A 15,194-nucleotide genomic window follows, 5' to 3' on the forward strand; every position below is an offset into this window, starting at 1 on the left:
ACCCACATGCCTTGCACTGATGTCATTGAGTCAGGCAACATGCAGTCTCAGTGAGGAGTTAAATCCCTGTGCAGGGTGACCAGCCAGCAGGGAGAATTTATTTATTTTTAGTTCAACGTTTGTTTCAAAACAGATGAATATCACAGCTATAGCAGATGTTTAAGTAGCACCTACCATAGTATTAGGCCTTAGCATATCCATCTCAGTATCCACGCACAGCAACATCCCTGTCCTCCACCCAGTTCTGCATCCACTGTACAATGGATACTTTTCTAATATCTAAAAAAGCCACTTTTAAGAGGGAACTTATCCTGTTTCTGAACCCCTTCAGAGCTGGACTGCCTGGAGGGCAGAAGGTGGGGTGACCCAGCTCACGGGTCCATTTTCAGGTCCCTAGCTTTGAATCCAGTTCCCTTCCAGTGGCTAGAGAGTGATGGGAGTGTTACTTGAACGTACATGGAGATTTCCTCCCCAAGCCTGGATACAGTGTATTCTCCTTCCCCTCCAGCTCTGCTGAGGCCTTTCACGACTCTCCCTTCCCTTTAGCCACCTCCTGTCGGGAGGGGCAAGAGCAGAGGACTCATCTTGCTTTAGCAGCACCACCAGACCCTGGGTCCACAGTGCCCCACAGTCAGAGAGTTGTGGTGACTACACACATCCGTGCCCTTGTACCACCCACTCAGGGCTTCCTACCGCCCCTCTGGGATGGAGGTAGGAAAGAAAGGCAGGTAATCTGTGAACACTTTTCACAGGAGCAGGGAGGTGAGCCAACACCCACGGCAGCCTTGCTGAGAGCTCCAATCCCTGCCAACACCACTTTCCAAAACACAGAGCCAGGGGTTCTGTGTCCCCTACTGGCATGTCCTCCTACATTCCATCCAGCGCAGGTCACGTGGGGAGAGGAGAGGAGTTGTGGTGTGATCAGCTGTATGTCCTCCTTAAGGTTGAGAAGGGAGTAAGGGCACCCAGCACTGCAGCTTTCATCAGGAAGGGTGTGGGATCTTTGGTGCAGATGGAATCTATGGCCCACCATAGATTCCTGGTCATAGATTTGTTTTTTTCCTCACACTTCTGAACTCAGGGGCTCACTGCTCCAAAATCTTGAGCTCCACTTTGGGGATTTGTGAAGTTTATTTTCTCTTACTATTCCTAGATGCTCAGTGGGGAATCTTTGGCCGTGAGGCATGTATAACCTGATTCACTCCATGCTGTTACTACGTAATGCTCAGGGTAATGAGGAAGCAAAGGAGAGGACTGACGGGTCCAGATACTGTGCTGTGGTCTTTGTTACAATTTCTCACTTTTATAAGCATTGAATGATTGCTGAGTAGTTACTTGTTTTTCCAATAAGAGTATTATGGAAAAAGTAATGAATTTTTAAAGTGGGCTATCTTCACAAATACAAATGAAGGAAACCAGGATGGTGGTGTGTCAGCAACACCATCATCAACTTCTCTCCCTAACCTTTGTCTCATTTTATAAGCCAAAGCCCGCTCTCAATAAAAGCTGAAGGGACCCCTTCCTTTCCCTAAATCCAAGCTCATAGCATATTCTATTTCCCCCTGAACACAACAGAGACAGATGGCACCATCCTCCTTTAGGAGAAAAACAAGCATATATGGGGGAATAATAATTATCCTTGCTGACGAGAAACAGACACCATCCTTACCAGAGGATGTGATATAGGAGCTACCTGATGTTCTCTAAATGTAATAAAACATCTTTGGGAGGGAAAGTTTCCTCTAAGGAGATTATTGAAGAGCAATATCGGGCTAATTGGAAGTGTCACCCCCCCCTCCCCCCATAGACAAAGCCTAGGGCAGAGTTAAGGACATCCAGGGACCTGGCATCGTGGCCCAGGCCAGGGATATAGAGTCCCTGGGAAGCATTCAAATGCAGATCAGTTAGAGGGGGTGAAGCATAGTACTCGCTTCCACATAGCGCTTTGCAGGTGGTTTCACAGTATTCTTTGAGTCTTATCCACTTTCTTGTAGCTCAGAAAGGTGTGGAGAGGCATGAGGGTCAAGAAGGGAGGGGACTTGCTCAAGGGCCACAGCTGGTAAGGAGCAGAGTCAGATGTGAGCACAAGACAGATTGGGACCATTATTTTCTTCTCCATTTCACAGACAGCAGGAGATAACTGAGGCTGGGTGGGTTGTATAAGTTAGGGTCCCTTCCCTCCAGTGGGTCCTGCTCACCCCTTTGCAGGTGGTTGGCGCTAAACCTGTATGAAGTCCTAGAATGGCCTTGACTCGGCACTGAATATTTAGAGGCTACCTGAACCCTGAGACTCCTCAAGGGAACCTGAGATCTTACTGTACTCATGCTGGTGATAGATTAGCTACTTACCCAGGCAGATAATGTAATAGGATGAGAGGAGAATTAGAAGTGAGACATAGGGTGATCAGGGCAGGGACTGTCTGTGAACCCAGGTTCTAGAAGGGGTGACTTGCTGTTCCTGTGACCCAAACAAAACTCAACTTTCAACAAATATGTGGAATCCCAGAGACTGTCCACCCATATTTTTAAGTGGAGTCCCCAGGATTATGGAGATATAAGCCCTCGGTATTTCACCTTCCACCCCGCTTGGAAAAAATGTTGAGCACACACCTCCAATGTATTTATTTTATTGATAATATACCTAGGTATTACAGTTATAAAATACTGTGCATATTATACAGTATACATTTGTAATAGAAAATTTTAAATGGATAATCTATGATAAAACATTTTAAAATTGTATCTTTTTATTATTAAAGGGACATCATGATGTCCTCAAAAAGTACACACACACTTCTCAGAAGATGTGACAATCTGCACTGATATGAGCTGCAAGGTAATTATTCCAGGAATACTGTGATAGCTCACAGAATTCAAGTAGAAGTTAAACAGTAAAGCCTGAGAAGAGGTAAGAACTGTATAAACTCCAGCAACCTTAGAACATTCTCATTCATGTGACTCCGCTCCTGAGTCTCAGGTTCTGGCTTTCTTTAGTCAGATTCTTAAGATTAGCTTTCTGATTGGCTCACACTGGTTTTATCATTCATAGCTTCCAGGTCCGGATATCAGGGCTAGAGGGCAGTTCTTAGGGAAGGGCTGTGAAGACAGATAATGTGTCCTCCTACATTCCATCCTTGGTTTCCCAGTATCTACATCTTTCCCATTCACAGGGAAGGTGCCCAATCCAGTTACCCCATCTGCTACTATAATGCCCTCAGGTAGAGACAACAAATATCACATCCATAAACTGCTTATAATAAACATCAGAGGACCACTGTTTTCAGAGTATACTTTGTCCATCACACTCTTGTTACACATTTTTGCAAATTATGGACCCAGCTGAAAGTTTGAGTATGACCATACAAAAGAAGAAAAAGGAAGAGAGAAAACAACAAAGCAAACAAACAAAAAAAACCCCAAAACTTCTTTTTAAAAAAGACATTTATAATAGACATCTGATTCACCATTCACAGCTCCCTTTAAGACCTGAGAACTTACTCCCTTTAGCTGCTGATAGAGCTTCATGCTGACAGCATGCAGGTCTTCTCTGGAAACTGCTCTTGGCTAAAGTGACTCATTTAGCCCAAAGTTATTTCCCCCTCCTGGGTCAGACTGCATCCAATTACCTGTCAATGTGGGGATATAAAGGCCTGGCCCCTTCTCTCTACCTCCACAGGGTCATCCCAGAGTCAGAGCTCCCTTGGGATTGGCTAAAGCCCTGCTGTGACTGCACCGCAGCTCAACTTCTGCTCAAATTCTCTTTGCCACAATGACTGATCCACGAATTCTCCAGTAAACTCCTTGCATGCTTATCTCTGTCTCAGAGTCTGCTTTCCCAGGTATCTGACCTACAATAGCATAATATATGAGCTCTTCTATTTTAACCCCCCAGACATTAAAAATAATGAATGAACCCTGCTCATATGGCTCTGCTAAGAAATTAAGCTATTTTTTAAATTTTTTAGCCTTTCCACTCTTCCCACATGGACCATTTGGATCAGCTACTTCTTGGAGTAAAAAATGAAGTATTTCTCTTTCTCTGATGAAAAGTGAGTTTATATCATTAGACAGTAAGGGCACAATAACATAATGATCAGATATATAGGGCAGAAGACCAGGTGGGGTTTCTCTTCTGATTGATTGTTCTGGTCTACTTAGACAACCGCTTCTGAATACACCCTTTTTTTTTGCCTTTGGTCCCAGTCAAGTTTGTGGGGCTGCTCGTGTCTTCAACTGACGGATAACATAGGCACCACTGGCACTACTTTAAGTGGAGACAATGGGACATATTTTAACTTATTAAAAACAGAATCTTTTGAAAAGTATACAAAAGAAATACACGTATAAGGTGTATATGATTCAATTTATGGTCTTATAAAGTGTAGCACTCTTTCCACTGGTCTAATCCAAGATCACTTGTCTTTTCATTGGGTAGCATGGAAGCTCACTGGACTAGTCTTTCTATGATGAACAGTATTAAACTTTTGTAGCAGTTTTCCTCATTTTTTTGTATTGTGTACTTGAAACATTGCAGGTTGGCAGAAGACAGCCAGCATGTAGCAAGTATATTTAAGGTTAAATATAACCAGTATGTAGGGAATCAGCGAAAAGGCAAAAACAGTTCATGAGTCTACCTTCAGTACAAGAAGAATCCAGTTCCTTAGACATGTGGAAGTTTTTAGGCAGCAAAGGTAAAGGTGTGTACCTCTTGGAAAGCATGTAGTGAAGTTTGGGTAGAACAAATGGCATGGATGGTCGGTGTACTTGGGCCCTCACACCTGCTTGAAGGCTGCAGGATGTGACACTCAGCCCTTACCTTTCTTTGGGGGAGGAGGGAAATTCCATCACAGGAATTTCTATCTTTGGACTCTGTTGGTCCTTGAGTTCCTCCATGGGTGGACTGTCTTTTGTTTCCTTAATTCATGCATAAGCCTCAGTTTCTTCTCTAGGATCTGACCAGTATCTGACTTGTTCTTCTGAGTTTCACTACCCACTTGATCCATAAACACTGCTCTAATTTCTAGTAGGTTTAGGCTGTCAACAGAGGCTGACATCACTATGGATTTGTGCTGTGGATCTTCCTGTACCTTCTCAGTTTTCTGTGGATGAAGCATCTGACACAAACATTTCATCCGGTTTTTAAAGTTACTCTTTCATGGAACCTGTAGCACAAACTGAGGAGACTTGCTCACAGGGATCTCTGCTAATTCCCTGTCCTGGGCAAGGTAACTAATCTGTAATGTGGAAGGACCCAAATTCCTGCATGCCCTCTTTAATACTGTCCTTCTAAGAGTCTCCTAGGGTATTCTCCATCCTGAGTAGATTATAGATTCTTGTCCTATTTGCGATCCTTCCCACTCTGAGGGACTAATTCTGCAAGCCTATGAGAAGAATTAGAGCAGGCCCCTCTCATGGTCATCTGGCATTCCTTTGCCACAGGTGAGGGTGAAGGGAAAGAGCTATCCAGGCTGGGGACCGAATTTCTTTTCCCTAATCTGCTTGAGGGTTTCTTCCAAGGAGCTTTGCAACCTTGGCCATGGAGTTAGTCTTTGAAACATGGGTGACGGAAGAGGGAAAGATGGACTTGAGTATTGTGGCATCCAGTGATAAAAAGGGATTTGGAGGCTGGCATGGAGCAGGACTGCGACCTTTTACTACTGTGTCAGGGGTAGAAGGGGCTGTTGCAGTCTTTATGCAAAGTTACAATGAACGTATTTTTCTAATGATAAAGTTAAAAGATCCGTTATAAAAAATGAATTTGTGAAACTGGGAATTTACTGTTAATAGAGAAATTTAGTGCACCCTCAAATATGAGATTGTACTCAGATATACTGTTGTGGTTTTTACCCTGAGATTTTCAGGGCCTACCCACCTGCCAGTGTCAGTATGTGGATCAGATCATTAATCAGAAGCCCTGGGTCTGCCCAGCAGGTTGGAGGAAGGAACCTCCTTTTGGCTCCTTTTTCTCTCACCATACCTGCTCCTAGATTAAAGGAGCCATGCCCTGTCTGAAGCTGAAGACTTGTTCTCTTCGTAACAAAGACTATGGCAAGAGGCTTATTCCAATATTAGGGTCAGTTCCTGCCAGGAAAGAACCTCTGATCAGCTCTGGAGGAAAATTCCCTAAAAGGAGCACATCTGCACGGGCCAGAAGACTGCCAGACTTGGTCTCTGGCCCTGTTACACTTGACCAGCAGGGGCTTCTTTTCCTGGGAGGGCTTTGTAGCCCACCCAGTTACTGGACCCTGCTTTCTGCTTCCTTTGAACTATGTGGGCCCTCATGTTTCAAAAGTTATTCAACATAAAAAAGGAAGACTTCTCTTATATGTGTTCCTATAAAATCTGAAAATATCATTCAACTTTTACTTTCTATTTGTGTTCCTCTGGGAAAACTTAAACCAGAGATCACAACAGAACCGGAGGTAGCTGTGCAAGTAGGAGAGGGCAGTGCAAGGAAAGGGAGTGAAGGAGGAGGGCTCCCTGGAAATTTCAGCCCTGAAGGAAAAGGAAAGTACTGTGAAATGGAAGCCAAAGAATAGATCCAGGAAAGCAGGGAGAGGTGCCAGGCGCCAGAATCAGCAAAAGAATACAGTATATTTTTCCCATTCCAGCCTAGGAGATTCCCTTCAGTTTCAGATATTGATTTAACCCATTGTGCTGACTGAATATAAATCAAACATGTCTTTGATATGATCATACCTATCTTTCACTCTTCTAGGTTCTCACCAATTCAGTTGACTTTGTCAGTCAGCTATCAAGAGTGAGATGGTACAGTTTCAAACCAGTTTATAGAAAAAGACACGTAATATTCTCATTTAGGTTTATATGGAGAAAATGAAGAAAAGAGTTACCACTTATGGTTAACCCCGAGGAAGGAGCCATTCTAAAGAGCTTTTTATTTTTGGTTGCACTGCCTCGGCATGTGGGATCTTGGGATCCAACCTGCGCCCGCTACAGTAGAAGCTCAGAGTCTTAACCACTGGACCGCCAGGGAAGTCCCTCTAAGAGCTTTAAAATGTATTTACATCAGCTCTACAAATATTTTTCATTCAATTTTCCATTTGAGAAAACCGAGACTCAGGGAAGTTGAGTTGCCTCCGATCAGAATAAGGGTTCCATGCAGAACCTCACATAGTACATTGTGAGTTATGAGTGATTCTTTAAGCAATATGTTGGATTTCTGTGCGGTTTTTTAAATCTAATTATCTTTACTTGCAGAATTATTCTTTTTCTTTTTCCCTGAGCTTCTCTTTTTGGTGGCTACATTTTTACTTTCTGATGATTTTAATCTATTTTTTGTTCTTTACCTTAGATTTTTGTGGAAGAGAAATCCTCCTATCCAGTTTCATTTTTCCATCTGATGAAGAAAATTCCTTAGAATTTTATATCCACTGCAATGTGGTTATTATTTTTTAAAAATAAATTTATTTATTTATTTTGGGCTGCATTGGGTCTTCGTTGCTGCGTGCGGGCTTTCTCTAGTTGCAGCGAGCGGGGGCTACTTTTCGTTGCGGTGTGCGGGCTTCTTGCGGTGGCTTCTCTTATTGCAGAGCACAGGTTCTATGCACATGGGCTTCATTAGTTGTGGCACACGGGCTCTAGAGCGCAGGCTCAGTAGTTGTGGCGCACGGACGGGCTTAGTTGGTCCACGGCATGCGGGATCTTCCCGGACCAGGGATCGAACCCGTGTCCCCTGCATTGGCAGGCAGATTCTTAAGTATGGTTATTTTTGAGTCCACAAAATTTCATGATTTTTATAAACCCAATGCTGACTTCTGTAGAACAATTCAAAAGTTAATTAAGAAAGATCACCAAGCAAAAATATCAAAGTGTAGAAGAGGAAAAATTCTTACATATATAGCTTTACCAGAAAATGAACTGTATTATAAAGCAGCAACAGTATAAATACAGTGACAGTAAGGAGTTAGGTGATCAGAGTAATAAAGAAAATAAATCCCAGGAGAGTTACCTGGTGGTCCAGTGGTTAGGACTCCAAGCTTTCACTCCTGTGGCCTGGGTTCAATCCCTGGTCAGGGAACTAAGATCCTGCAAGCCACATTGGTGCAGCAAAAAAAAAAAAAAGAAATCCCAGAAATTGTTATATAATCTGTAGTAATTAAGTAAAGGCTATCTTAGACGTTAATATGGAAGAAAAAAAGTTTCAGTAAATGGTAACAGGATAAATGCCTGGCAACCTAGACAGAAATCAACTTAGATTCTCATCTCATATTGTAGATGAAAAAAAAAATCCTAATGTACTATAAAAAATAAATGTGAAAGATTTAAAACATAAAAGGGAATTGATAATCCATACGATCAATAGAGGAATGAAAATGGGAGAGGATTGGTTCTACATGTTCAACATTCTGGCATTAGGAGAAAATATAAAGAAAATGAGCTATTATTTGTAAACATAAAATTGACAAATAGTTGCATCATAGGAATATAGCTACCATCTGCATAAATGGTTTATATGTACTTTTAAGACTTAAGGATACATAAAGACAATTCACAAGGGCAGTACGAAACTAGTTAATGTCGTAAACTGAAACACAAATAAAAGAACTAAAAATAGCAAACAAAGCATATGAAAAGGCATTCCAGCCTACCAGTATTTAGAAATGATTTAACAATGATGCTTGACATTTTAGGCTGTTATGTAAGCAGTTATTTAAAAAAATAAAATACTGATTTTTATGTGCTTTGTGCTACTACATACATTTCTTGAAATCTGTCTCCAAAAAATGTTTGTAAAAATTTTTTTAAATTATATCCAGTAATATAAACACACACTTTTATTCTCCAGGCGCTACCCTAGTTCTCTTCTTCTTTTCACAGATAAACTTCTCAAAAGAAGTTTCTATTCATTCTGTCTCCAAAACCTTTTCTCTTATTTAACCTTAGTCAGTATATTCCAGTCCAGATTCTGTGGAATTAACTTTGCCAAACCAGCCCTCATTTTCCCTGAATATAAGATATCATGTTTTAAATGTATTTCTTCCTTGAAACGTCCTCTCATCACCACTGTCTCCTGGTTGTCCTGCTGTTGTGTTGCATACCATTCCAGTGTGCTTTTCAGGCTCCTTATTCTCTTCTCTTCATTAAAATATGAAGGTCCCTAAGATTTAGTTTTTGGTTCTCCTATTCTCTATTTCTAAAAGACTTCACTCCTTCCTGGGCCTTCAGAGACAAGGATAACCCAGCTTCTAGGTTAACACTTCTAGCCATAGCACTCTGAAAGTTCTAGAACTGTACATCCAGCGTCAAGTCTTAGAATCTCTGCATCCTCCAGTTTCTGGTGACGGAAGCCACTTTTCTTTTGCCTATGGTGTTAGTATATAATGTAGTTGAAATGAATTAATTGATTGATTAATAGTTTTATGTTTCCTTCTGGCAAAAAGGGAAGTTTCAAGAGGGCCGGCACTTCATTTTCTTTCTTCACTTTTTTTTTTTTTTTTGCGGTACGCGGGCCTCTCACTGTTGTGGCCTCTCCCATTGCGGAGCACAGGCTCCGGACGCGCAGGCTCAGCGGCCATGGCTCACGGGCCCAGCGGCTCCGCAGCATGTGGGATCTTCCCGGACCGGGGCACGAACCCGTGTCCCCTGCATCGGCAGGCGGACTCTCAACCACTGCGCCACCAGGGAATTGAGGTTGCAAAATCAGTCTTGGTATTACTTTCTTAAAAATAAACAAATGCAAAAAGATTTGAAAATAAAACTTTAAATAACTTAAAAATATAAAGATGAACACTTGTGTAATTAGCACAAATACAAGCAAAAATACTGAAATATAATAAATATAGTAAAATAGATATTTAAGTACATAAGTACATTAATAAGGTTATCTGTGATGGTCTGGTGCCCCCTATGAACTAGATGCTTTTACTTATAGTTGCTTAATACTACCAATAAATGTTTTGACAAATTTAATCCGTTTATTTTATGATGAAGGCAGAAAAAAACAAGTCTTTTTAAATTACTAAACATGTGGGAGTACAATGAGTTGTATCTGTCCATAATTGTTTCTTTAAGAGCATACCTCTAGTTCCTTAGTCGGAGGAGAGCTTAAACAAGCTTTATTTGGGAACGCTCCCGGGCGAGGTTGACTGGTCCGAGAGAAAAGGGCCAGAGAAGTCGCGCCCCGGCGAGGGTTTGGGCAGAATTTATAGGGGAAGAAGGGAAAGGGGTGTGGTGAATCCGGGAGCGCGCAGGGTATTCGTTATTTGGTGGTCTTTTCGGGTATCGTGGCAATATCCGGTGCCGGTCGCATCAGTCTTGGGGCCATTAGTCCCACCCCTCGAAAGGCGGGAAGGCTGGGCAGGGTGGAAAGTCTCCAGGTCAGTTCCTGGAACTGGGTGGTCTGGAAAGTCTCCAGGTCAGTTTCTGGAACTGGGTGGTCCGGAAAGTTTCGGTCTGATGCAACCTGTGAGTCTGATTGCGTTCCCCTGCCTCGGGCCAGTTGGCTTTACACTTAGCTCTTAATCGTTCTTGCAAGCTTGATAATAAAGAGAAGGATTTCATGATTTCTTGCTCTGACAACTACCCAGGTGTAGCAGCTCTGTTCTTTCTTTAACAGAGAAAAATTGTTTCCTTGGAAGTGCTTTTTCACAGCCATTATGGAGTCTTCACAGCTCAGGGGAGTCCTTCCATCCCCAACTACTGCAACAAGCCGGTCTCCAGGACTTGCCAATGCTGATGAAGTCCAGTGAAGAACTTCTCCAGGCCAGTCTCATTCCAACCACCCGCTTATGCTGAACAGTTTCAGAAGATTTGCTGAAGCATCTGATGGAGGAGAGCAGTGATTTGAGCCTTCTGGACCTTGCTGCCATCTACCAGAAACAACAGAAGACCATTGGAACCAGCTAAATGTCCATCGGTAGGGGACTAATCAAATAATGTAGGACACACCCATTCAATGGGAAACTGTACAGCTATTTAAAAAGATAAAGCAGTTATCTATATATGAATGAGAAGATCTCCAAGTTAAAAAAGATAGATGCAGAACAGTGAGTATAGTATGCTATCTTTTATATTAAAAAAGGGGGAGAGTGTAATAAAATAATGTACCTATATTCTCATCAGTTGACATATGCATAAAGAAACTGGAAGGATTTAAAAGACAGTAATAACTTCAAACTGTGGAAAAGGTTGGAAGCAGTTGTGTCAAAGTATACATTTATTCATATGCCCAAATTCCAATTTACTAGTAATTTAAAAAATGTAAGTTAGCAAAATATCCATAAAGGGAAAAGATCAGTAGCAGGGAAATACACAAACATTGCTGGTGACAGTATTTTGGGAAAAAAAAATTGTCTTCAATCAGCATTCTGCCCTTAGGATTTATCCAAAAACAGGTAAAGTTTTGTGCTCAGATTTTATAAAACAGTGGAGAACAAGAAAGTATATATTCAGGAACAAATGATGGGCAAGGGAACTATAGTATGTGTAGTTATCAGACAATTGTGTATCCATTTAAAAATTTGTGAGTAGAAAACAAAAGCACGAAAAATTTACTGACGATGGAATTCCATTGAGTGGCAAAAATTCAGGCTAAATTACTTACATAGCATAGTCACAATTTGGTATTTTAAAAGAGGCAAATGACATGTTTTAAATGATTAAAATTTGAAACTATGAACCAAAGTTATAACTGAAGTGTCTATTAAATTGTGTGGGCTAAGTTTTTTTTCTTTTTTGGGCTGCGTGGCTCGTGGGATCTTGGTTTCCGGATCAGGGATTGAACCCGGGCCACAGCAGTGAAAGCGCCGAGTCCTAACCACTAGACCACCAGGGCATTCCCCTGTGGGATAAGAATTTTAAAGTTTTTTTTATAGAGAAAAAACTTTAAGCATTTTCCCCCATGCTGCCTTTCAATTTCTACAAAAGCCGCATTTCATTGTCACTCAGAAGTAACAAAAGGAAGAAGCCAGGAAGTGTAAATCTCAAAGTATGCATTTAGGGGGACAGCTCAGCTGCCGTGAAAGGTTTAGGTCAAGCATAATATACATGCACCCATTCCAGCCCATTTAATGCCACATACAAAGTAGAGGCCCCGCGGGCCCATCCTGCACAGCCCCGCCTTGCCCAAACCCCGCCCTTCCAGTCCCCCGCCCACTTCCTCTCATCCCCCACACGACCGCCCACTGGCGAGGTCAGGCGGCCGCGCAGCCGCAGTAGCTGCCACGGCCGCTCCTAGCCCGGGGGATCCTGGGAGCAGGCCTTTCCGGAAGGACCGGTTCGGCGTCGGGGCCTCGGCCCGTGTTGCAGCCCAGTGTTCCAGGCCCTTGCTCCACGACGGGCCCGTAGCCGCGGCGACGCTCTAAGGACAGCGGAGGGCGCGGCGGGCCGCTCGCTGAGGTGCCCGGCTTCGCCGCCGAGCGAACCCCGGGGCCGCAGGACGTGGCGGCACCTCCCCCTTGGCCCGGAGCGGAACTGCGGGAGGAGCGGCAACGCAGGCCGGACGCGGTGAACCGGGTCACTAAACTGCCTTCAGGTGATGAATTATCTACATAATAATCAGATTTGAGGTCCACAGCCCTCTGTGGTCCTGCTATAGAACAATTTTCAGAGAGTGACTGGTGTGTTCTGAGGTGTGCCACAGTGACTGTTTGCCCTTGATAAGGAAAGCAAGCTCTCTTGCTCTTGGGACATCCTCGTTTCCTTTAAAGCTTTCAGGTCATAACCTCTTTGGCCGGCATACATCTTTGTGCAAGAGGAAGGCTTTCACATGAAAGTGTCTCTTGGTAACGGTGAAATGGGCGTCTCCGCCCATTTACAGCCTTGCAAGGCAGGAACCACACGTTTTTTTACCAGCAATACTCACAGTTCGGTGGTTTTGCAAGGCTTTGATCAGCTTAGAATAGAAGGATTGCTTTGTGACGTGACCCTGGTACCAGGTGATGGAGATGAAATCTTCCCTGTTCATAGAGCTATGATGGCGTCTGCTAGTGATTATTTCAAGGCTATGTTCACAGGTGGAATGAAAGAACAAGATTTAATGTGCATTAAGCTTCATGGGGTGAACAAAGTTGGTCTGAAGAAAATAATTGATTTTATTTATACTGCAAAACTTTCTCTTAATATGGACAATCTTCAGGACACACTTGAAGCAGCCAGCTTTTTACAAATTTTACCTGTTTTGGACTTCTGTAAAGTGTTTCTTATTTCAGGAGTCTCTTTAGATAACTGTGTTGAAGTTGGACGAATTGCTAACACCTACAATCTTATAGAGGTAGATAAATATGTCAATAATTTCATCCTGAAGAATTTTCCTGCATTATTGAGTACTGGGGAGTTTCTAAAACTCCCTTTTGAACGGCTTGCCTTTGTGCTTTCTAGCAATAGTCTTAAGCACTGTACTGAACTTGAGCTTTTCAAGGCTGCCTGTCGCTGGCTAAGGTTGGAAGACCCTCGGATGGATTATGCTGCAAAATTAATGAAGAATATTCGATTTCCACTGATGACACCACAGGATCTCATCAATTATGTGCAGACAGTAGATTTCATGAGAACAGACAATACCTGTGTGAATTTGCTTTTGGAAGCTAGCAATTACCAAATGATGCCATATATGCAGCCAGTGATGCAGTCAGATAGAACTGCCATTAGATCTGACTCAACCCACTTGGTTACATTAGGAGGAGTTTTGAGGCAGCAGCTGGTTGTCAGTAAAGAATTACGGATGTATGATGAAAGGGCGCAAGAGTGGAGATCTTTAGCCCCAATGGATGCTCCTCGTTACCAGCATGGCATTGCTGTCATTGGAAACTTTCTTTATGTAGTTGGTGGTCAAAGTAATTATGATACAAAAGGAAAAACTGCCGTTGATACAGTTTTCAGATTTGACCCTCGGTATAATAAGTGGATGCAGGTTGCTTCGTTAAATGAAAAGCGCACATTTTTCCACTTGAGTGCTCTCAAAGGACATTTGTATGCCGTTGGTGGGCGAAGTGCAGCTGGTGAGCTGGCCACAGTAGAATGTTACAATCCAAGAATGAATGAGTGGAGCTATGTTGCAAAAATGAGTGAACCCCACTATGGCCATGCTGGAACAGTGTACGGAGGCTTAATGTATATTTCAGGAGGAATTACTCATGATACTTTCCAAAACGAGCTCATGTGTTTTGACCCTGATACAGACAAATGGACACAGAAGGCTCCAATGACTACAGTCAGAGGTCTGCATTGCATGTGTACAGTTGGAGACAAGCTCTATGTCATTGGTGGCAATCACTTCAGAGGAACAAGTGATTATGATGATGTTCTAAGCTGTGAATACTATTCACCGACCCTTGACCAGTGGACACCAATTGCTGCCATGTTAAGAGGTCAGAGTGATGTCGGAGTTGCCGTCTTTGAAAATAAAATCTATGTCGTAGGTGGATATTCTTGGAATAATCGTTGTATGGTAGAAATTGTCCAGAAATATGACCCAGAAAAGGATGAGTGGCATAAAGTTTTTGACCTTCCAGAGTCACTTGGTGGCATTCGAGCTTGTACTCTCACAGTTTTTCCACCTGAAGAAAACCCTGGGTCACCTTCCAGAGAATCACCTCTTTCAGCACCTTCAGATCATTCTTAGGACCAAGGTGTAAAATACCTTTGCAGTGCATCATGGATGATCCCATACTTCCCCTTCAGTTGTATCTTCTTACATTGATTGGTACAGTTATTAGATAAAAAGGTAATTGATGTTATTTGTATTGCTTGGCTTAGTATGTTTATCAAATGGTTAACAAATGCATTCTGAAAATGTATTCAACATAGCCATTTTAACAAATGTAAAAAGATAAGTAGAAAAATGTTTGTTAGATGTCTTTTTGTGGTGGTGTGTAAGTCAAAGTGTAGGTGATTGTAGTAAATGTATAATTATATTCATTATGCTTCAAAGTTGAAAGTTTTCATCTTTGACTACAAAACATCAAAGGGAGGCTGCCTGCTCTAACCTAAAATAATAAACAAATAAGGTCTCCAAGCCTTATTAGCTGCCTCCCTTTTTTCATAGAGTTTTTGACATAGCTGCCAACTCACCAGATTGTGTGGGTACATTCAGAATATGTGACGATTCTTAGGCAGACCAGAGAAATAATAAATTCAAAAATATTAACTCAAAAAATAGTACAACCCTAAGTCAGGATTTCATATCTTTCTGGGGAGAGGGAGAGAGAAAATACACACACACACACAATGTATAT

The 15,194-nt window shown here is 42.3% G+C and overlaps 1 protein-coding gene across 22 annotated transcripts in view; it reads left to right on the top strand.

The window, feature by feature from the left end:
• Positions 1-15,194, top strand: part of KLHL9 (kelch like family member 9) — a 153,676-nt gene that overhangs the window by 53,594 nt on the left and 84,888 nt on the right. For 21 of the 22 annotated variants that reach the window (XM_049711064.1, XM_049711054.1, XM_049711062.1 and 18 more), the window contains exon 1: positions 12,169-14,683. In XM_049711064.1, the coding sequence (XP_049567021.1) occupies positions 12,728-14,581 (1,854 nt within the window). In that variant the 5' untranslated portion in view covers positions 12,169-12,727 and the 3' untranslated portion in view covers positions 14,582-14,683. Of the gene's footprint in view, positions 1-2,759; positions 2,837-10,576; positions 14,684-15,194 lie in introns of those variants that run through there. The other variant, XR_007477942.1, reaches the window with a different exon arrangement.

Source organism: Orcinus orca, chromosome 6, assembly GCF_937001465.1.
Source record: "Orcinus orca chromosome 6, mOrcOrc1.1, whole genome shotgun sequence".
NCBI classification, from domain to species: domain Eukaryota; kingdom Metazoa; phylum Chordata; class Mammalia; order Artiodactyla; family Delphinidae; genus Orcinus; species Orcinus orca.